This window comes from Triplophysa dalaica, chromosome 3 (assembly GCF_015846415.1).
Source record: "Triplophysa dalaica isolate WHDGS20190420 chromosome 3, ASM1584641v1, whole genome shotgun sequence".
Taxonomy (NCBI): domain Eukaryota; kingdom Metazoa; phylum Chordata; class Actinopteri; order Cypriniformes; family Nemacheilidae; genus Triplophysa; species Triplophysa dalaica.
The window spans coordinates 6,105,616-6,127,875 of record NC_079544.1 but is presented as its reverse complement, the minus strand read 5'-3'; the positions used below and the strand labels follow the sequence as shown (position 1 = coordinate 6,127,875).

The following is a 22,260-nucleotide window of genomic DNA, read 5'->3' as shown; positions in this document are numbered from 1 at the left end:
CTTATCAACGATGAGAGAATGAAATGTTCAGTTTCTCATGCATTGAAAAAGTACTGAGGTGCAGACATGAAAAAAAGAACCACAGAGTAAACAACACCTTAAATCTGTCTGCTACCTCTTCTCACGACAGGATGTTGCAGACAAGCCAACATATGTTCTTCATAACGTGTGCTGTTTGAAACTACATGTGACTGGGGCCAGCTTTTATAATCACCAATAAAATATTCTGAATGTGTAATTTATTCAGTAGTTTGGTAAAAACCATATTGTAAATGTAAATATTTAGTGTTTGTCTATCTTGCGCCCCTTAGTGTTTAATGCAGTATTTTATAACATACACCAGACTTAAAAGTTGAGAACATTTACTTTGTAACCGGACCATGCAAGGACTGTTCCACACACAACAAAACTTAAGGAATAAATACATTCTGATTGAAAACAAGCTCACGATATTATTGCATCTGGAAACTGTCCATTGTAAGAAACAATAGGTTTAACAAGTAAATAACACATCTGTACACCCTTTTAAAAAAGGGGTGTTTTCTATCTTAATGTATATTTGGATTATTTTTGCACCATGTGTACACTTCTTCTGCACCAAGCTCCTTTCGCCAATTCAAATTCCTTGAGTGTGTAAACATACTTGACAATAAAGCTCCTTCTGATTCTGATAGTAGATTGGTGTGTTACCATGGCGACAAAAGTTATGATTCGTGTGGTGGAAGAGGAAGCGTCAGTCATTGACCGAAACTAAGACAAAATCAAGCTTACGCTTCTGCCCCAGTGAAAATCAGGCCATACAAGGGAAAATGTTGACGTTACTGCGATCAGCAGATTTAAAGATATAAGGTGAAGTAGTCAGCTATATGACGTGTGCTGGGGTTTCTAGTAGTTAAATCTTTAATGTTAGTGGCAAGACCATTGCATTCCCATATGTTCTGACTGAAACGATGTATAAATATTTATTAGAGAACTCCAGGGATGAAGAGAGCTGGCGTTTGAACTAGACTACTCTGGCTATACTGTCGGTGATGGTTGTAGACTGACCCTGCATTACATTTCGAAGGGCTCGCCCCGATGCCCTAAGCCAGTGGTCTCTTAAGCACCTGGTACCGCGCATGAACTCTGTACGGTGCTCGCCAAACACAGGGATCAACAATAATAATCAGGATAGTTGATAAATCTGTGCCTATAGGGATCGGCCAAGTACTAAATCATCATAAAATGTTATTAGCTCGTGTTGTAAGTTTATATATTCAAGTGCAAAAATATGTGAAAGAAAAAAGAATTTGGTCCTGTGAGCCTAAAAATAATGCATCACATGTTTCAAGATTGAAAGTATTTTATTAGCAAGTATCCCCCTAGATGCTTTTATATCTTCAGGCAGCCCTCGCTTACAAAAAGGTTGGAGACCCCTGCCCTAAGCCCTTCGAAGGGTTTGGCCTCCGGAGTGAGAGTTTTGAAGGGTTATAGGGTGTAGGGGACTAAACAACCGTTTCTTGAAATGCCCTTCTGCGTCATCATCCCGCCCACATAAGGAGGTGGCGTCACCCCACAAAAACTCTTTGCAAAGAATCACGGGAGCCCGAAGTGACCATCAGTTGTACCCTTCGAAATCCTTCGTTCTGAAGGGCCCTTTGAAGTGGCCAGTTATAAGCACTTCGGTTCGAAACGACCTTTCAGTATGGCGTCCATGATGACTGTCGCTCCGAAGGCCCTTCGGAGGGCGATATATATCCCAATTGGAACGCAGAGTGTCATCAAGTACCTCAGAGATGACTTATTTTTGTAGGCAAACCCGGAAGTAAGCACCGCGCTGGTTCCCTCGACCGAAAGTCTATGTATTTTCCCCACAGACTTTTGGAAGATCGGAAATGTTATGCATGTTTATGTTGTTTACAAGTCATCTTTATAAATGAGCACAACATTTGGTACTTCTAAAGCCAAAATACAATCTGAAAAAGTACAAAGCTAACAGGGCCCTGTAAACTGACTAGCTGGCGCTCTTCCCATTGCGACACTGTTTATTTTCCTGAAACATGAATGCTTTAGCGCGTTGTTAAACTTTATAACCGACATCTCATTGAGTTTATTTTTTAAATACTGGTTGAAGTACACATGAGAAACACTTTCATTATTCTGTTACATATCAGTGCACAAATTTGGTCGATTATTAAATGTAACTGTTGTGTTGGCTGCCTGTCTAGCAACCTTGATAGCACAAATAAATCTGGTTTACGTCTACTTAACGTCTGCATTTACATCTGCAAGACATCTACAATACATAGTTTGCTCATCTGCAATACGTCTGGGAGATATCTGCTGTCAGACGTCATATAGACCTCTAGAAGATGTCTGTAAGATGTTTATTATTTAGAATGGATGTAAAGCTGCCTTTTCCAAGATGTTTACCAGATGTTTTTACGCAGCAGATCTCCAGATCTTTAACAGACGTATTATAGACGTTCAGACGTCTCCGAGACGTATTGCAGATGAGCAAACTATGTATAATGGATGTCTTGCAGATGTCAAACAGACGTAAGCCAGATGGATTGTGCTATCTGGGAACGTATATTTGTACATAACGTAAAAAAGCGTTTGTTTTTTAAATGTTGTATCGCGTATTGAGTTAATGGCTCCAGCGATTCTGTTTTAAAGGGGTTTTGGATAGAAGGGTAACAGCTACAGCTACAGCCGGAAGTGGCGCGAAATAGCCGCATATACGTTAATTATAATCAATTACAATAAAAAAAAATATTAATCAACTGTTTCCAGCGTGACAAAAACAATGCGGTATTAAAGTGCGCATGCCCAGTGGATAAAGCTGTAGCCCTTCTAGTCACGTGATTTCAGGTAAGGGAACATAGGAAGCATCGATGCTCCCTTGTTTTTGCAGTGCAATGTGGTAACTTTAGGGATCGAACGTGCACTGGAAGGATTTTGCGAATGAGAGTGCCCTGACTACTGAACAAGGGAGCGGATTGAGACACAGCCACAATCTAAATAACTTCCTGATATTAAATGATTAACAGTGGAGTACTCATAGAGATGAATAAAAGGGCATTAATACAACATCACTAACTGCAAGACTTTGTTTTCGCGTAGATTGGTGATGTAATGTTGGGAAGCTGTCGCGTCGAGAGAATGACGAGTCCAACAGATCCTACACCGCCACCTGCAGGTGAGAGTGCACGTCTACATCGGGCTTTATGGTTTTCTGGAACGCATGTTTTACCTTGACGGCTTTTTTTCCAACACAGGTGCCCGTTCATCGGCGGAAAGTGTCAAGGTATGAGTTCATTTCCCTCAGTACGATCTGTTATGGTAGTCAAAAGAAAATAATTGTGTTTGTGTAGACACTAAAATGTGTAAATGAGACATTAAAACCATTTTTGTCTAGTGATACTTTTGAATTGTGTATTTACAGGACAGCTACGTTACTCAGTTAATACGCCGACTTGAAAGTCTACACATGTCTACAGTAGTGAACACACCACAGGTATCACATTTACTATGTCTGCAAATGAAGAACTGTAACTTACTTAAGTATTTATAAACTATATGGTGTGTTTATTATGCATGGTCAGTGTAAGAATATATTATATAAACAAGTTAAACTGTATTCATGTTATTATATTACAAAAAAGTAGTATGTATTTTGAAGCCTTTTAAAGAAGGTTTAAATAATAAACACACTGTTTAATATTACGATTATAAGCATTTGTCTACTTTCTGATTATAAACTTGTGTTAATATGTGGTGTAAGGGAGTCAATACATCGCAGAGACGTCTATTTGATGTCTGCTTTAACGTCTGTTAGATGTCATTTGTTTGCTCATCTGCAATATGTTTGGAGAAGTTTCCTGGCGGGTGTCGTATAGACATTTAGAATGTAAAACTGCTTTTTCTAAGATGTTTAACAGATGTTTTTACACAGCAGATGTTTTCCAGATCTTTAGCAGACATCTTACAGACGTACCTGTGAAACCTGTGAAAATCGACTTCATACATACAATAAAAATGAAATTACCTCAAAACAAGCCGTTTCAAAGTATTTTAAAAAGTATTTTTTTAGAAGAGGTGGTGGTTTGTACATATACTGTATCTCAATGAAAGTCAGTGTGTATTTGGAAAGTATCGCAACGGTTGCAGTTTATTTTATTGTGCAGGCATCTTTACTAGGCAGCATTTCTAATGCACAGGAACAGGAACCACCCATCTGTTGCAGCCAAACGAAACCATCCAAAGTGTAAGTAGATACTGACTGCTTAGACTCATCAGATGCTGACGGCCGGATGACAGCCATCACCATGGCAGGGTCATCTAAGACTATGGAATATGAATCCAATTTAGTTGTGCAGTGACATGCAGTCTTGCACACATGCAGGTGGTACCATATTACATTTAAAATGAAACGGATACATTAGGAATACAGATCATTTCCAGACCGTTCTTTGCTCTGGGGACTTGCTGTGTTTGCCAGTAATCTTAACCTTTTGTTGAACTGAATATAGCTTTGAATAGTCCTGCAACACTAGCCATCTCACACTTTGCCAACCTGGAACTGATACTCCATATCCATGTCACAATACTTGAGGTTAAATGGCGTCTGGAAAAAGATTTAACTTAACTTTGCTTTGTTTCTTATCAATAATTTTATTTAGCTTGAATCAACATAATACGGCCCAGATGCTTTCACACAGATGGCACAGGCTTGGTCTTCAGCCTCCGATCCTCTGGAGCACGCAAGAACACATATCTGATCATTATAAATCTCCAGTTGACATCAGAACAGAATCGGAAAACAGTCCTTTACAGGTCACTCTCACTGTATCTTCAAGGAATAAAAGAACAGACGAGATGAATACAGTCGGCAATTCGCATTCTAGCAGTTTGGAAACCTGCAATCGTGGACTTCTTGAAGGTAACGTAACCGAACATTGCTCTTTAAATAACTCCAGCCGGATGTCAGTTGAATGCGAAGACAGTGACCTCTCTGATCTAGAGAAAGACAATATTCCTGTCTTTAAGTGGGCAGCTCCTGTTGAACTGGACCTGAGGCCAGACTTGGTTGACAAAGATCTGGAATTTACGGAGGTGGCAGAAGAAGACCAAGGTTACCCCGAGGTTCTCCCCATTCCACTTAAAGACTTCAGTGAGTCTTCAGATGCTGGATTGGAGAGTAAGGATCCTTGTCTCACAGCTATGGTGACACGCTTGCTAGAGCTGGAAAAACTTCAAGCCGCAACTTTACAAAAGGAACAAGGAAAAGCAGTCCGATCTCGCCCGGCAACCGCTTTGGTACGGAGTGCCAATCGCCTGCGACGGTTGGAAAGTCCTTGCAGTCAGATGAACACTTGAGGACTAGAGGCAGCGATTCAGTATTAGCCGATTTTTCAAAACTCACCCTTTCTTCGACCTCTCGTTCACGGTCTAGGCAACATACCCGCCCCTTATCACATTCTGATAGGGTACGAAATCGAGTACAGCAAGCATATAATGTGTGTAAAAAAACTAACTCCAGTACAGTCAAATTAAGAAAGACACAAGGTCTTGCTAACAGTAATTCAGATGTGTCATCAAAATGCAACAGCGCAAATGCTTCCAAGATACGCAAACCCACAAAGAAAGATATGCCAAAGCCAAAAAAGACCTTGAAAAAAAACTTGTCTTGCAGTGTTCTCTTAAATTATAGTTTTCCTTGATGCCGTTTGATGTTTTTGTAATGTAACAGTCTGATTAGCCTGTTTAATAATATCTGTTAACAACCCTAAGGGGAAAAGAAAATATTTGCGAGTTCAAAGTGGGACAAAATATTTTATATTATATTCACTATATATTTCAGACTGGTTTGAAACAAAGCATGCATGTCTGTAGCATGTTAACCACAGCTTTGATTGTAATACTGTATACTTATTTGTGTGCATCAGTATAAAAGATACTTACTTCCCTAGATGCTTTCTTGTCCTCTTGTCACATGATTTAAAACAGCTTGATGATACACTTATATAAAAATATTCATAGACTTCATAAAAAAAGACAATGTGTCATTGTAAAAGTTGCTCTTTATTGTCAGGCTGTCCAACTGAATACACATAATAAACACATAGTATGCTGCAGTGGGTAATTTCCTCCATTAGTGGATGAGATGAGCACTTGAAAGGCACTTCAATAATACAGCAGGACATCCGCAGACAAGACAGGTTATCTCTCACACTTATTGTCACGTGATCATGGCAGTCAGGAGGAATTTTAAGACTTACCCTGCAATAGAATTGAGAAATTATTAGTTTGATTTAAACGGTAGGTACCAAATGTAGAAGACATTGGTAAACAAATGAAAAGTATTACCTTTTGATTGAAAATTGGGCATTTAATAGGCCAAATTATAAACTACAACAAGTATCTTGAAACTACTCCATAGTAGTATAGAACTTGAGTTAAATTGGGTTAAGCATAAGGTGATGCACCATAGCTTCTATTTGTGTTTGCTTAACTAAGGATACAAACAATCCGAATCAGTAACTCAAATTGTACAAAGACTATATGAGAAACAACATTAAAGGGCTAGTTCACCCAAAAAAGAAAATTCTGTCATGTACTCACCCTCAAGTTGTATCAAAACTATTAAATTCTTGTTTCTGTTAAACGCAGAGAAGATATTTTAAAGAACGTGGGAAACTAAACCGTTCTGGCCCACCATTGTCTAACATTGTAGTTTTTAGGTTACTAACATTATTAAAAATATCTTTCCTTGTGTTTAGCAGAGCAACAAAATTTACACACAAGCTTAGAACAACTTGAGGCTGAGTAAATGATTTTTGGGTGAACTATCCCTTTAAAACAAAAACGTAATTGTCATTAACAGCTCTCTCTAAAACAGAAACCTTTTCTCCGGGACGAGACTTCCCTTTAAGAATCTTCTCTAATGGACAGCACCTAAAATACAGAGAATAAATATACCAGTATCTTGGTACAGCACAGACAGCACACGCTCTTGAAACATCCTGGGGAAATGGACAATAATCAGCTGACATAGGGACTTAATCAATCTATTTATGTTTTGGAATATACAGCTGCCCCATAATGAACTTTCGTGGATAAAACCAACGGTGGAACTTCATGAAGATTATATTATACGGACAGAGTCCTGACCAGACAAACTGGACTAAAACTGGCAAAAACAAATCCTTAAACTGTTCATAAGCTACAATCATATTGTAGTTATAGCAATCATAACTACGATCAATGATACTTTTGAACAGAGCATCAGCTTTGTGTTACATCTAAACATGCCTTATGGAGTGACCTGGATAAAGGGCCTTGAAGATGTCTTGTTCCTTTGAAAGCAGAGGCAGACAGGGGGCTGTGTCTCCATTGGCCAGAGATTATACTCGAACACAAAGAGCAGTGGGAGAAACAGCACAAACAGCAGTTAGTGTTGATGAAACAAACAAGAACGTTTCCTGTATTACGACACCACAAACGTCTTTATTTTATATCATTTAAAGGTAACAATTTACAGTAAACTCAAATTATGACATTTTCATGCAGACTTCTTTGCAAAAGATAACAAGCATAGAATTCTTCCAGCATGACCTCTGTTTCCTTTTAATTCCAAACATAAAGATATGAAGAAAAGAAGCAAATTACCGCTCGTAACAAGCAGATTCATAGATCAGAGCAGGAAAACCCCTGTATCAAAAGACAACATGATCACAAACATGAGAACAGTCACAAACAACACATCTACATTTCCTATCCACAGAGAAACATCGCAGGGTTTGTACAGTAGTGGATCTGAAGCCGTACATATAACATCAGCTCATGCATTTGCAAAGAGCACTCAATAGGTTGTACAAAAACTATGATGTGAAAACATCGCTGAAATAAAGTTAAGTATGTCTAGCAGTACACTGAAGGTGCTTGATCCATTGCAAATATTCAGATGCAGGAGAAGCCGTAAGTGCGCGACGATCCCGATTGGTTTGGTAGGGTAAGCTTACCTTCAGTGTACTCATAGAGGTGCACAACCTGCCTTTACAGAGGAGCTTTTCCCTGCAGACCAGGTCAAGCAGGACCCAAGACCTCAGGTTCAGCAGAAACACACCTGTGGCGAGGGTTTGCCGCTGCCTGCGCGCCAGGTTTCGCTCTCACTCACACCTGAGGGAGGGTGGATATAGACAGCATTTATGCTGGCCTGACACTCGCAACTCTATAAGTCCTTGGTGACGGAGTTATATTTGTTCAAGAATGTAAAACGCTCTAGCACATATGGACATTTTACATTCTGATCCTTGAGCGTAATATCAAATATAGTTGACATTCATATTATTTTAGCCTCTATTCTCTACAAAAACCTGCGTATATGAAGCATGCATTCTGAACAATATAGAATATATTTACGGTGTGTCGTAGTGAATTTAAAAAATAAAGAAAAACCTCATTGTTTCCACAAATCTGAACCACTAAAATAGCATTGATTTTAAAACGGCAATACAACCAATAAAATATTCAAATGTCTTTTGTTGTCAAACAGTATCTGCAGATACAAAACCATCACGTGCAGGAGTCTCTGACGTATGGTTAGATGCTCATATCCTCTCTTGCATGAACGAATGCTGCAATGCCTGGTTGATAGTGATCCGCTTGGCCGGGTCCAGCATTAGGATCTGGTCCATGAGCTCTTTCAGCTGAACGACCTTCTTTCGCTGGTCCTCCGGTAGTGCCTGCCGACCCACCATGTCCATCAGGAGGTCCTTAGTGGGGTTAATGGTGCTCATGACTGTGACCTTTTCCTGTGGACATAAGAGTCAGAGATGTGGAAAGAAAGTACATAGGGAAAAACAGATAAGTTAACAAACAATCGCCTAGAAAATTGTTTTTTCGGTTGTATTATAAAAAAACAGGTATGGGTGGAAACATAATGCTCACCCTTTCAGTGACCTTATCGACCTCTATGTACAAAAAGTTCAAGTTTTGGTCAAAATGCTGGTCCTTGCAAAGACCTTTTCTGATCATCTGTGAAAACAATAAATATTAGATCATTTTTTCTTTTTCATTCTAAAAATCTAATGCATGGAAAATAAATTCTTACTTTATTAGGTATTTTTCCTTTAAGGTCCATGGCAAGTTTTAGCATGTGGTTATTGGTCTTTCCAGGGAAAAGGATTTTTCCTGTGTATAGCTCGTAGAGAGTGCAGCCCACAGACCACATATCGATCCCGTAGTCATACGACTTTCCAATGACTATTTAAGAAGAAACACATTTTCAAACAAAAGAAACTCTAAATAAAGCCAAAAAGGAACTTATCCAGGCGTACTACAATGCATCAGATACAAATTTCCGTTTTCAATAAGTTTTCTCAATGCAGTTTACAGACTTACTGATCTCAGGTGCCCTGTAGAAGCGGCTGACCAGATAGGGTGTTATGTCATTATCAGCAACGTGTGATGCGGAACCAAAGTCACAAAGCTTCAAAATGGTCTTGGACTCATTTACCTTTAAGGAAATTGAAAATAAATATTTTGCCTTCTATGCAAAAATGTGGAAAAGCACTTTGGTAACAATCAGAAGGTCAGAAGCGACTCACCAGGATGTTGTCGGGTTTGATGTCAGCATGCAGTATGTTGCATCGCTTCAGCAGTTTGAGGGCCAAGAAAAGCTGTTGGCTGTATGAGCGCACAGCCTTGATGTGCAGCCCCACGTCCTTTCCGTACTTCCTCAGCACCTCCCGCAGGTTCATGCTAAAGCAAGCAAAGAATATATTCACAGTGCATAAACCGAAACACATAAAATAACACATAATCTGCATCAGAAACAGGGGCGGTTCTAGGGTGAGTGGGTATCCAGGCTTGGAATACGCGAGCTGCGCCACTTTTCGGTTACAATTTGAAGCACTCAGGAGCTGTTGTAACGTCTGCCTTTGCATAGCAATCAAGAGCTGCGCTCATTGTGAAGACAAGAAGGTCCCGGCAAAGAACAAATCCAAATTAGCACTGACGTGCCTGGTAATAAAGAGTGTGTTACGGCACATCTAGCTTCCTATTCGAGCATGATTGCTGTGCATCTAAATATAAAATAACAAACTTGTGCGCGCAAAAGATGCAAAATGTGAACGGCCTCTGAGTGGTTCGTACAGGACACGGTTATAAAAACATTCGGCCTTTACTGAAAACATTGAGGGCTTCAGCCCCCTTAGCCCACCCCTAGCTCTGCCCCTGATCAGAAAGTGTTGATTTGAATGTACCTGAGCGGTTCAAACACCAAACACAGATGCTGCTTGTGGTAAAAATGCCTGAAGAGCCTCAAACAGTGAAACTTATCATCTGCATCTGCGTCATTCAGTTTCCTGAGAAACTCCAGCTCTTTGAGCCCTGTTTTTTGCCTGCGAGTCAAAAAAAATCCATAATCATACCATATCTATACCATAACACCCTAAAGAGACATTATCTGCATGCCATAAAATATTTATGAGGATAAACCACAGCCATGTCCATTGTAGACAACCAAAATCAAACATTTAAGTTTTGATGAGAACTTTAGACAAGAAGCTAACTGGATAAGCATTGTTTACGATCATGAAGTGTCTTACATCATCTCATTGTTACGTATTATTTTCACCGCCACCTCCTGATTGGCTCGTCCAGAGTCTCTGGCTCGGATCACGTTACTGAAGACACCATGTCCCGTGTAGCCATACACCGTGTACCGCTTGTCCAACACCTCGCCAATGTTCACACCTGAACACATGATGAGAAGAATCAGGTTCCTTTTCAAGATTACACCAATTTAATGGAAGTTAATGGCCTATGGATTGAAGTGCATTATTTTATATTAGCTAAACTGATAATAACTTACGGTAATAGCCCTCTGCATCTGTCCAGTTGTCTTTAAGACTCGGATTCTCCTTAAAGTCCTTTCCAACGCCTGCTGCCCGTAATCTGGCACTCTTTGGGAAGATTACAAAACATGTAAATGTTTGCCGTTGTTATCGCGATTGAATTCAGACGGTTGATTAAAATGAGCCCTGATAAAAAGAGCTCAGTGACTGACACCATACAAGACTTTAAACTCTGAGAGGCCTCAAGATCCAGTGAGCGCCACAGAGTCGGATTACCCTAAAAAGCATCAAACAAAGTTTCCAAGAGAGAAACAACAGCCTGCACAGGACTATGCAACTCTACCTGTAGAGATCCCCTTACATGGTCAAATTCAATAAAATTCTGGGCCTTGTAAAGCCACTGACCATATGCAATGGAAAACGGTGTCTTGGCTACTCACGTCAAAGTAAGCGGCGAACATGTCATCCGACTCTGCGAACATATCAGGGGCTGTTGGCTTTTTCAGATTAGCACCTGAAGAAAAATAATGATGATTAAATAAAAGGAACAAAGACATATTGATAACGTATCTGGCTGCTTTGCATTACCTCAGAGTAAATGTTTCAGTTGTGCCTGATGGGCTGATTTGCTTTATTAATGGTCCCTTCAATTTAAAGGGATAGTTCACCAAAAATTAACCTGTCATCATTTACTCAACTTCGAGGTGTTTTAAATCTGTATAAATTTCTTTGTTTTGATGAACACAGATAAAGACATGGGGACGAATGCTTGTAACCAAACAGTTCTTGGACCCTGTGGACTACCATAGGACAAAAATGATTTTTCTGCTGGACACAAAAGAAGATATTTTGAAGAATGTAGCACAGTTAACAGTTCTCGAGCACTTTTGAAATTCATTATTGTATTTTTCCTATGGTAGTCAATGCGGTCCAAGTACTGTTTGGTTTCAAGCCTTCTTCTTCCTCTGTGTTCAACCAAACAAAGAAATGTATACAGATTTAGAACAACTAGAGAGTGAGTAATTAATGACAGAATTTTCATTTTTGGGTGAACTACCCCTTTAAGTTATTTTGCAGATAACATACCATCCTTTTCCTGAGGGACAAGGTTAAGCTTGGCCTTCACGTTGTCCTCAAACGTGTCCAGGTTCTCTTGCTCGTAGGCTTTAACATCTGCAGCCACACGCTCGAGGATGTCATCAGGTGACGGAGATCGACTGTGTCTGCTGCTCTGAGGACTTCCGTGCTCTGAGAGTCCTGACATGTTACTGTCTTCATTCACAGACTTATATTTCTATACAGGACAAAAAACGAGACATCTTATATATGTCAAAAGCAAAGCAGATGTTGTGACATTGATAACAAACATACATCCTGACCTGAATAATCGCCAAGCGCTGAAGTCTCCTCTGCTCTATTAAAGCCTCCTCGTCCTCTTCATTAATTTCATAGTCCACCAGCCTGAAATCCAGATTGAGCTATTTACATAATTATTCATTACAATATGCTAAGAAAATTAAAACACAATTGGTAGGGCATTACATTAGTAACACAAAGGTTTTGGGTTCGATCAGGGATACATACAGTTAAAAGACATTTATAGATGGAATGCATGCGAGTCGCTTTGGATAAAAGCGTCTGACAAATGTGTAAATGTAAAACCAACTCACACTTCTTCATCAGAGTCTTCCTTCTCGGCCTTCATGCCTTCTGACAGACTACCCTTAAACATGTCTTCTCTTTCCCTGCTGCGTCTCCTCCGCCTTTCCTGGGATCTAGAACGTAACTGATGTCTGCGATCCGTCCTGTCCCACTCCCTGGAGCTCCATAATAATAAAGGAAATTTAATGCCACTTCAATCTTCAGAACTATGAGGGCGTCACAGTGAGTATTTTGAACAAAATGTAAAAAATGGAATCAAAGATCTATTTATAAAATATTTGTAAAACAATTTTCAAAAACATTTGGTAGTTTGTTAAAGTGACAATGTTCAAGGTTTAAATTAACCTTCTGTATGTAAATTGATAAAAAATGAATGGGTTTAAAAACATATATTTTTTTAACATCATTCCTGGCACAAAACTCAAATCAAAACGGAATTCATAAAAAAAGATATGAAACCCCAAATCAATAAAAAGAAACCCTAAAATATGACTCTGCAGTAAAAGCACCAAAATAAAACATTATGGACCAATTTCACAAACATAGTTAAGCTTAAGCTAGGACTAAGCTAGGATATGCAATATATCAATATATTGTTACACCCCTATTCAGAACTAAGGGGTCAGGATGGTCCTCAAATAAATGTATAAAATTGTCTTTTAGAAAACTGTCATCCACAAAAGCAAACCACAATCACCTGTGTCTGACAGGAGACCTGCTTGTGCGTCTCCGGGGAGAACGAGACCTCCGTCTAAATGGTGAATGGTTTAATCTTCGCCTGGAGCTTAGAGATGGGCTTTCCTCTCTACGACCCCCTGCCTCATCACGAGATCGCATCCTGTTAGTGAGTATAAAAAACGTGTTTAAACATTTAATTCTATAATAAATATCTTGACTGAACCATAGCAAAGTTGCAAACGACAGACATGATACAACAAAATCCATCAAATATCTAAATTAAAAGAGCTAGAACCTCTCATTGGAAAGTCTCGGGCGGTCGGCTTCTCTCCGTTTCCTTTCTGCAGACCGAGATCGGCCTCTCCTGGTAGGTGATCTGTTGTAGCAAGAAGATCTGTCTTGTCTAGATGCCCTGTCTGCGCTGTGTTCAGGGGACCGGTGACCCCGTGTATGCGCACTGGGGCTGCTATGTTCTGAAACTGGTTTTCCAGTAGGAGATCGATTTTCTTTTCCAGATGAGGTTTCTTTTGAAGTTGTCTTGACTGGTTTCTTTTCACCGTCTCTGTCACATTCCGCCAAGTTTGTATTTCTTTCTTTAGATGTAGATTTGCTCCTCCTTTCCGCTGATTTGGAATTTCTACGTTCAACGTTCTGCTCATCACGCTGTGCGGGCGATGTTGAAGGACGTCTTTTACCAGTGTCTGTTTTTCGCTCCATCTCTGTGTCATGCCTTTTATGACTAGATGACCGCCCTCTGGCCATCACAGGAGATTTCGAACTTTGATCTTCATCCTTGGATCTCTCTGTGCTCCAGGATTGTCTCCTCTCCCTTGCTTTGCTTGGATCACATATATCTAGTTCAGTTTCTTTTTCTGACTTCCGATGCCTGATCGCCTTCTCACCAGACGCGCTTCTGTCTTCTCGCCAGGAAACTTTTTCCTCCTCGACGTGATCTTGTGGAGATCCTACAGGTTCCCTTGTTACCTGTTGGTCCCCTTGTTTCTTGGCAATGACGTGCTCATTGAGATCCTGTCTCCAACGCTCACTATTTTGCACAGCTTCCTCGATTTCACCGTCATCATCCGAGTCGGAGTTATAACCCTGTAAGATCAGTCCCATACCTGACTGCACAGCTCCTTCCATTAACTCATTATCAAGTTCTGCTTGAATCATGGCTCTCTGTTTCTCTAGATCCTCAAGTGCAGCCAGATCATCCAGCCTGGATCTCTTTGGAGAGATGATTCCACTGTCATAGTCTGTGGAAAACTCTCTGTCATTCCTGATCGAGTCTCTGTGTTTTCGCTTATGCCTGTGCTTGTGTTTGTGGTCCTTGTCATCTGGTGAGGGATGTTTATGTTTTCTGTGTTTACTTCGATGTTTGTGTTTTTTACTCTTGTGTCGTTCCACTCTGACAAAGTCTGAGTCCTCCGCTTTTCTAGCTCCATCTCCACCCGCTGTATATTCATTTTCATTTGCACTGTCAGAGCTTTCCACATCAAACCTGGCACAGAGTAAACATTATTTTTGTTATTAATATAATCTCGACCTCTTTCAAATCAGCTCAACATAGTTCATGTAGGTAGGATGTGTAAAGATAAACATCAAAGACACAGGGTATCAAACCTATATTTCTGTGTTGTTAATGAACAACATGCTTTATTTTTTTAATATAGTGAACTAGTATTAATGGTGATTACTGCACTTTGTAACTGTATGTATAACGTTACTACAATAATTTGTATTAACCATAGTGAACGGATAACTGCAGTAAATAGTGTAATATACTTAAACATTTACTATTGTAAGGTTAAAAACACTATAACATCTTATAAACGTCTAATATTATCAATTCTAAAGTAAACTTAGGATTTTAATGAGGGTTTATTTAAAGTAACATCAAACAGATGTTCTTATATATTGAGTGTCCACAGACATTGTAATAAAACCGCATTACCAAATCAGAAGTTGTGAAATCGTTTAAATTACACAAAATATACAAAGCTTCTATGTAAACATACATTTAATTTTCGACTTAAAATGAGTAAACGTATGACTTACGTATAATCCTTTACGATTGTTTTGGTCAACGCGTTCATGTTCGCCATCTTGATTATTCCTGTTAAGTCGGTTCGGGGCTGGGGTCGAAAGAGCCGATTCAATTGAATCATTCTGTTCAATCAGTTCTGATTCCAGAATCAGGAATCAAAAGTCCATTAATAACTTTGACCAAATAATGGATTTCTATCTATATATTCGTTGTATACATCATTACCACGAATGTGTGACGCATTATATGTATCAGAATTTCATGAATTGAATTTGAATTAAATAAGGAATCGATTCACTGTAAATCGATTCAATTCAATGGCTTGAACAAAACCACGCATGCGCAGTGTTTCAAAAGCAGGGAGTGAACAAGACAAGGAAACCGTCTGGGTCAATGCTTCTATTAGTTATCACACATTGCAACTATTAGGTATCTTCCTCGCGCATTTCGGGTTAAAACTCCCTAAATAATGTCTTCAAAACCCGACCCGTTCTTATCTTTGTCTGAGTGAGGGAAATGTGTCATCTTACGCTTATTACGTGACTTGTAACTATGCTGTGGTCCCTAAACCGCACGCTGGCGTCAGCCATATAATTAAAGGCACCAGAAACTGTGTTGCTCAGGTAAGGACATCATTTAACACTTTGTAGTTTTGTATGGCTGCATTAGAATAAAGTCCGTTGTTAATTTACAACTGCCTCTTGCTTTCTAGGCCAATGTTAACTTTGAGTCTAGCGACTAACGGTAGTCTTTAAAAGCTTCTGCTAAATGGTTCGCATGATTCTAACTTAATTGATGTGGCACAGTTTGTACGCTGTCTAAAGCTCTTAATTGTTGTTACACAGTGATCTTGGCCTTGTGCTTACTAGAACGGCATAATTACATATTACTGTGTAAGTGTAGGCACAATATTGAATGTATTTATTCCCAATAACTGACTGACTGAACTTGGGATATATTTAGTATGACTCTGTTAGAGGTTAACTATTGTTAGTGTGGTTCAATAGATGACGAAATTCACATTGATAAGATATAAGCATTCAAACTAGGTCTCTCACATGCACTAAAGTAAATCTAGAAATGGGATGACGTCATTCTGCACTTCAGCTCCTCTTCAGATTTCGTGTCCAATCATAACCATATACATAATGAAAGATGCTAAAGGAGCACCTGAAAACAGCCACTTGTTCACATGTTTACTATTTACTAATTTAAACACTGTGCACTGGATAGGGTATAAGGAACGATTTAGATAATGTAAATATGCTGTCCATTGGGGCGAATAAATGTGTCAAATATGGCTTTCCTAGGCTGTTACATAAACAAAATGCTAAAATGGAGGAGGTGTTCAACCACATGTCCACAAATATGTCCTGTTTCAGTAAGAATTACATTAACCCATAAAATAATGCTGTGAGTTCTTAAGCACTTCAGTAGGACTTTAAAGGTATTTTTTTGAGTAATTCAATGTATAACGTATAACGTTGTCTAATGATCTGTTTGTCCTTCTCTGTTAGTTCCAGGAATGGGCGGGTTTAAAGAAACATTTCAAGATGTCCAACCCGTGACGCTTCGGCTCTCCGAAGAGAACGTCACTTCCAGTCTTTACTGCAGCTCTGCAGAGGGAATCGAAGCTCACGTGGCCACTTTGGTGGAAGCTTTCTTAGTTGAAGTGTACCGATGCAAAGTCTGTCAGTTCACCAGCAGCCAAAAACTCAGGATAAGCCATCATGTTATGGAAAGACATGATTCAGCTTCTCCATGCCCCCATCTGCCATGTCTGGAGAAAGAGAATGAAGAGAGTTTGGATGTGGGAATGAGGGTGGATGATGAAGGGGATGTTGAGCAAAATAGTACCTCTCCATACGACTTGGAGAGCGACCTCCATTCTGGCTCGAAAAGCAACGAGGATCAAATGGACATGGAACGCATGTCTTTCCTTCTTCCGATGTATGGCATGTTTCAGAGCATCAGCCCACGGTCATGTGACATCGGCCTGGGCTCCAACTCGGATGGCAACTTGCATGTGGCACAGACTTGTGAGGTGAGTTTAAATCTGCCAGGAATGTCAAACCGGTATGTGAGTGGACTTACATGTAAGCTTTTGTTTTGTTAAGGTGAGCACGCTCTTTGAAGAGGAGCACCATGGTGTGGACAGTGAGGAGGAACCCGTGTTTCATCTGGAGGATGCTAGCACCGGTCTGGATGTCCCTTTGAACAGTGGAATCGACACTGACGTCCAGGATGAGGAAATGGCCCAGTCAGCTCATTTGATGACTCTTGGCCTGTGCAGAATTTCTAGCACTAAATGTCATGCAAGTTCGATTAAAGGAGTGTCCCGTCCCGCAAGAGAGCAGAACGTGGATGAAAAACAGCCTTTACCCTCGGCTGATAAAACAATGAAGCAATCTGAGGATGACGGTGGATTGGCCTGCATCCTCTGTCAGACGGTTGAATCAAGTCGTAGCATGCTAGAAGTTCACCTGAAATGTCATAATGGAGACCAAGGTTTCAGGTGCCCACGCTGTGGCTGGGAGTCAGAGGAATGGGCTGATATGGAGCGGCACTGGAGGGCGCATGGCAAGAGAAAAAGTTCCAGGCCACATAAATGTAGAATTTGCCACAGGACTTTCAGGAGAGCCGATTCACGTGATGCTCATGAGAAAAGGCATCATAAACGGCATCACCAGGCAGCACCTCTCGCACAGTGTTCTCTGTGTCTGGAATGGTGTCAATCAAGGAATGAGTGGGAGATACATCAACAATGTCATTTCCAAGAAGGATTTAAATGTTTACACTGTGATTTTACAGGTACAAGTTGCTTTTATTTACTAAACTGAGCTCTGCGGTCACATTTAACCTAGTGTTGTCTTAAACATGGACAAATGCAGATTTAAAGAGATAGCTCGCCAAAAAAACATAATTCTGTCATTATTTACTCACCCTATTGTCATTTCAAACCTGTATGACACAAAAGAAGATATTTTTAAGAATGTTAGGGTTGTCCCCCATTGACTTCCATTATATGGACACAAAACCACTCAGACATTTCTCAAAATATCTTTTTTTTGTTTTTCACAGATACGATTTGTATGACATGAGGTGAATTAATGATGACAGAATTTTTTATTTTTGGGTAAACTAGTCCTTTAACATTGGTCTTCTGTGAAACGAAACCAAAACGATTAATTTTGTCCAACCATCTGCTCTCTCGAATGAGAATATTCCTTTGCCAGCTGCTATTTCTTTTGAGTTTTGTGTTATGCTTGGTCATGTAGTTTCTTTATCTGTCTTTTAGAGAACTCGTGGAAGAAGACCCTGAAGCATATTCGCACTAAACACAAACAGGGTGATGTAAATAAAGAGAAGCAGATTGTCCACAGCATGTAACTATGGCATATATTCATTCAAATGACTTGCATTGCAACTTGAATTTGTCATTTAAAATGACCCAAAATGGACATGGTTCCTTCTTGTCTATATACAGAGAACACCCGCAACTTAGCACGCAAACATCCACAAAGTACCCAGAATGCCTCAGAAGAATGAAGCCAGAGTCATGGTGTCAGGTTAAAAAGAAAAAAGTAAAAAACAGGGTTGTGAGAGCAGAAAAGAACAATGAAGGTGAAAAGGACAGAGTGACAAACTTGAAGGATGAGACTCCAGTGGGACTCGCTGCTTTCAGACGGAGAGAGTTTTGCTGCAACCTCTGTGACAAGTAAATGCCCTGTTGTGCTATGAATTCACCTGCTGAAGCTGTTATTTACTGGTAGCAACTTATAAGTATAGTTCAACCAAATGTAAATTGTTCATAATTTATTCAGCCTCATGGCATTCCAAACCTTTTTGACTTTCTTCGGCAGGATACAAAAGAAGATATTTTGAGGAAGTCTTGTAACCAAACAACATTGGTTTCCATTGTATGGATACAAAACAACGTTTCTCAAAATATCTTCTTTTGTGTACCACATGTTTTGAACTACTTGAGGGTAAATAAGTGATGACATAATTATTGGGGGTTGTACATTCATACAGCGGGGAAAATAAGTATTTGACACATCAGCATTTTTATCAGTAAGGGGATTTCTGAGTGGGCTATTGACATAAAATTTCCACCAGATGTAGCCATCAAGCCAAATATTTAAATCATACAAAGAAATCAGAACATTTAAGTATACAAGTTCAGTCATAATAAATAAAGTGAAATGACACAGGGAATAAGTATTGAACACACTTTATATAATACTTTGTAGAATAGCCTTTGTTGGTGATTACAGCTTCTAGACGCCTCTTGTACGGAGAGACCAGTCGTCTGCATTGCTCAGGAGTGAATCTGGCCCATTCTTCCACACAAATGGTCTTTAAATCTTGAAGGTTCCTTGGGTCTCTTTTATGAACTTTGATCTTCAGTTCTATCTATAGATTTTGTATGGGATTTAAGTCAGGTGATTGACTGGGCCATTCAAGCAGCTTGGTTTTCTTTCTTTGAAACCACTTCATTGTGTCCTTGGCCTTGTGTTTGGGATCATTGTCTTGCTGAAAAGTCCACCCTCTTTTCATTTTCAGCTTTCTGGTAGATGGCAGCAGATTTTTATCCAGAACGTCCCGGTACATTTCTCCATTCATCCTGCCTTCAATAATATGAAGTCTGCCTGTACCCCTTGCTGAAAAGCAGCCCCAAACCATGATGCTTCCACCCCCAAACTTAACTGTTGGCATGGTGTTCTTGGGGTGGTGGGCAGTGCCATTTCTTCTCCAAACATGGTGTGTAGAATGACTGCCAAAAAATTCAATTTTGCTTTCATCTGACCATACTATAGTCTCCCAATAATCCACATGCTTCTCCAAATGCTCTTTCGCAAACTTTAACCAAGCCTCAACATGCTTTTTGTTCAGCAATGGAATCTTGCATGGATGCCATGGCGGTTCAGTGCATTGCTTATAGTTTTCTTTGAAACAACAGTACCTGCTGATGCAAGGCCATTTCCGGATAATGGCCCCCAGAGTGCTCTCAGGAACATTCAGCATTCTGGAAATGCACCTATAACCATTCTCATCAAAATGCTTTTCAACGATAAGATTACAAAGATCTACAGAGAGTTTTTTGCTTTTACCCACCATGAAGTCTTTCCTGTGTGCCTCCTAGGTAATGAGAAGCCTTTATAAGCCATCAATTAGGACTAAAGCAGCTGATATCAATTAGTACTGATACGGGGCAGGGTTTCTCTCTCAATACTGACAGATTTCAGGTGATCTCCTGGCTTTCTATGCCATTTTGCACCTTGTTACCTTCATGTGTTCAGTACTTATTCCCTGTGTCATTTCACTTTATTTATTATGACTGAACTTGTATACTTAAATGTTCTGATTTCTTTGTATGAATTAAATATTTGGCTTGATGGCTACATCTGGTGGAAATTTTGTGTGAATAGCCCACTTAGAAATCCCCTTTCTGATAAAAATGCTGAGGTGTCAAATACTTATTTTCCCCGCTGTGTATATATATATATATATATTTATATATATATATATGAATTCGTTAATATCTAGCATATTGTACTGCTGAAATGTGTCTTCTATTTATTTTTCTCAATAAATGGTAACCGTCCGTTTTCTGTGATCATCTCAATACAGGAAGTTTTCAACCAAGCTGACTATGCGTCGTCACATGGGCATCCATCAGGGTGAAAAGCCGTTTAAGTGTCCACACTGCCACTATTGCACTCGTCTGAAAGCTTCACTAATCCAGCACCTTCGCGTCCATACAGGTGCATTTCCTACTTTAAAAATTAATAAATGTTGAGCAGTAACATTCTGAAACAATTTTGTCATAGTTTTGCACATTTCTTCGACCACTAAACATAAACGATGATTCAATCTGGGTGACTTTTCCATGGTTCTTAAATGAGAAGAGCTGCAAATATGTGGCACAGCATGGATCCCCCTGCAGTGAAGAGAGATGTAGATTTACATTTCGGTGTTGTGGTGACATTCGGAGGCTTTGTGGGAGCCCTTTCAAAGGAATTGTTCTCATGAGGCCGTTGCCATGGTACTGCGCTGCTTGAACGTAAGAATTTCAGAGATGTTTTTTTCTGCTTGCTTTAGGTGAGAAGCCGTACAAGTGTTCCCAGTGCTCATACGCTTCCATTGACAGAAGCTCCTTGCGACGACACTCAAGGACGCACACACAAGAAAGGCCTTACTGCTGTCAGTACTGTCCTTACAGCAGGTACACGCACACACCTGTCACCACGTTGATGTGCTAAACTTGTTTCCTGCTGCCTTTGTAACCAAGGGTTATACTCTCTATCTTACTTTAGCATCCAGAAGAAGAGCTTAGACCTCCACTCGCGTCGCCATCACACAGGAGAATCCTTTCCCTGTCACCTGTGCCAGTATTCCACAGCAGACCGCCAGCTGCTGGTACGACATATAAAGAAACATCACATTACAGAACAGCCTGCTGCAATGGGACAGAGGAACAGCTCTGGTCCTGCATCACAAACAACACCTTCTCAAAGAGCACGGATGTCCAAATAATCATGAATTTTAATAAAAAAAGTTAATAAAAACTTTTGTCCTGGTGAGTTTTCTTCAGGTCACCTCACCTCAGTTGTTTTAGAATGATAAAACAGGGCCACGTTCCTTAATATTTTTAATGTTTGGGTCTAATAAAAAAGGTTGGCCATTGAAATATTAAGGGGGAGGTTAATTATATGCAGTACATTTCATGTTATATACAGGTATGTAAAAAAATGAAGAGACTTTTATTCAAACAGCATTTTTTTAGATGTATACGGTGACCAGTGTCTGTTGGGTTTCATCAAAATAAAAAAGGTTTGGTTTTAGATGAGAATTCATCCAGAAATTACATGTAACTTTTTTCCTCAATTAATTTATTTGAAGTAGAATTAAGTTAATGCAATTCACTATTTTGGTGAAGTGCATGTAGGGAATATATCAGATGGGTTAGTTACAGCTTCAAAATTGTAAACTAACCGGATAAGGAATGACACCATGATGCAGTAA

The 22,260-nt window shown here is 39.7% G+C and overlaps 3 protein-coding genes across 11 annotated transcripts; 2 read left to right on the top strand and 1 right to left on the bottom strand.

Annotated features, from left to right (window-relative positions):
• The first annotated feature begins 727 nt into the window (after positions 1-727).
• On the top strand, positions 728-5,878 carry LOC130418090 (protein FAM217A). 7 transcript variants are annotated; one of them, XM_056744046.1, is made up of 6 exons: positions 728-849; positions 3,106-3,181; positions 3,261-3,289; positions 3,428-3,499; positions 4,170-4,249; positions 4,665-5,878. In XM_056744046.1, the coding sequence occupies exons 2-6, from the start codon at positions 3,118-3,120 to the stop codon at positions 5,359-5,361; spliced, it is 942 nt and encodes a 313-aa protein (XP_056600024.1). In that variant the 5' UTR covers positions 728-849; positions 3,106-3,117; the 3' UTR covers positions 5,362-5,878. The 7 variants fall into 7 exon arrangements, with proteins under 7 accessions (XP_056600024.1, XP_056600025.1, XP_056600027.1 ...); XM_056744047.1 differs by lacking the exon at positions 728-849 and adding an exon at positions 2,779-2,853; XM_056744049.1 differs by lacking the exon at positions 728-849 and having other exon boundaries at positions 2,881-3,181; positions 4,665-4,924; positions 5,006-5,878.
• A 169-nt stretch (positions 5,879-6,047) lies between these two features.
• prpf4ba (pre-mRNA processing factor 4Ba) lies at positions 6,048-15,310 on the bottom strand. Of its 3 annotated transcripts, XR_008906275.1 has the most exons (16): positions 15,243-15,310; positions 13,480-14,685; positions 13,204-13,344; positions 12,515-12,667; positions 12,224-12,305; positions 11,931-12,138; positions 11,285-11,358; positions 10,862-10,952; positions 10,596-10,743; positions 10,251-10,388; positions 9,594-9,747; positions 9,388-9,502; positions 9,098-9,249; positions 8,935-9,021; positions 6,888-8,798; positions 6,048-6,264 (listed from the first exon to the last, which is right to left on the bottom strand). XR_008906275.1 is itself a non-coding variant. In XM_056743998.1 (15 exons), exons 1-15 carry the CDS (start codon positions 15,287-15,289, stop codon positions 8,595-8,597), a joined length of 3,000 nt encoding a protein of 999 aa, XP_056599976.1. In that variant the 5' UTR covers positions 15,290-15,310; the 3' UTR covers positions 6,048-8,594. The 3 variants fall into 3 exon arrangements, 2 of the variants coding, with proteins under 2 accessions (XP_056599976.1, XP_056599977.1); XM_056743998.1 differs by having other exon boundaries at positions 6,048-8,798; XM_056743999.1 differs by having other exon boundaries at positions 6,048-8,798; positions 12,515-12,661.
• A 292-nt stretch (positions 15,311-15,602) lies between these two features.
• Positions 15,603-21,772, top strand: si:dkey-154p10.3 (zinc finger protein 667). Its single transcript, XM_056740736.1, has 8 exons — positions 15,603-15,854; positions 16,749-17,275; positions 17,349-18,042; positions 18,530-18,617; positions 18,719-18,949; positions 20,866-20,999; positions 21,337-21,460; positions 21,552-21,772. The coding sequence occupies exons 2-8, from the start codon at positions 16,757-16,759 to the stop codon at positions 21,769-21,771; spliced, it is 2,010 nt and encodes a 669-aa protein (XP_056596714.1). The 5' UTR covers positions 15,603-15,854; positions 16,749-16,756; the 3' UTR covers position 21,772.
• The last annotated feature ends 488 nt before the right edge of the window (positions 21,773-22,260 follow it).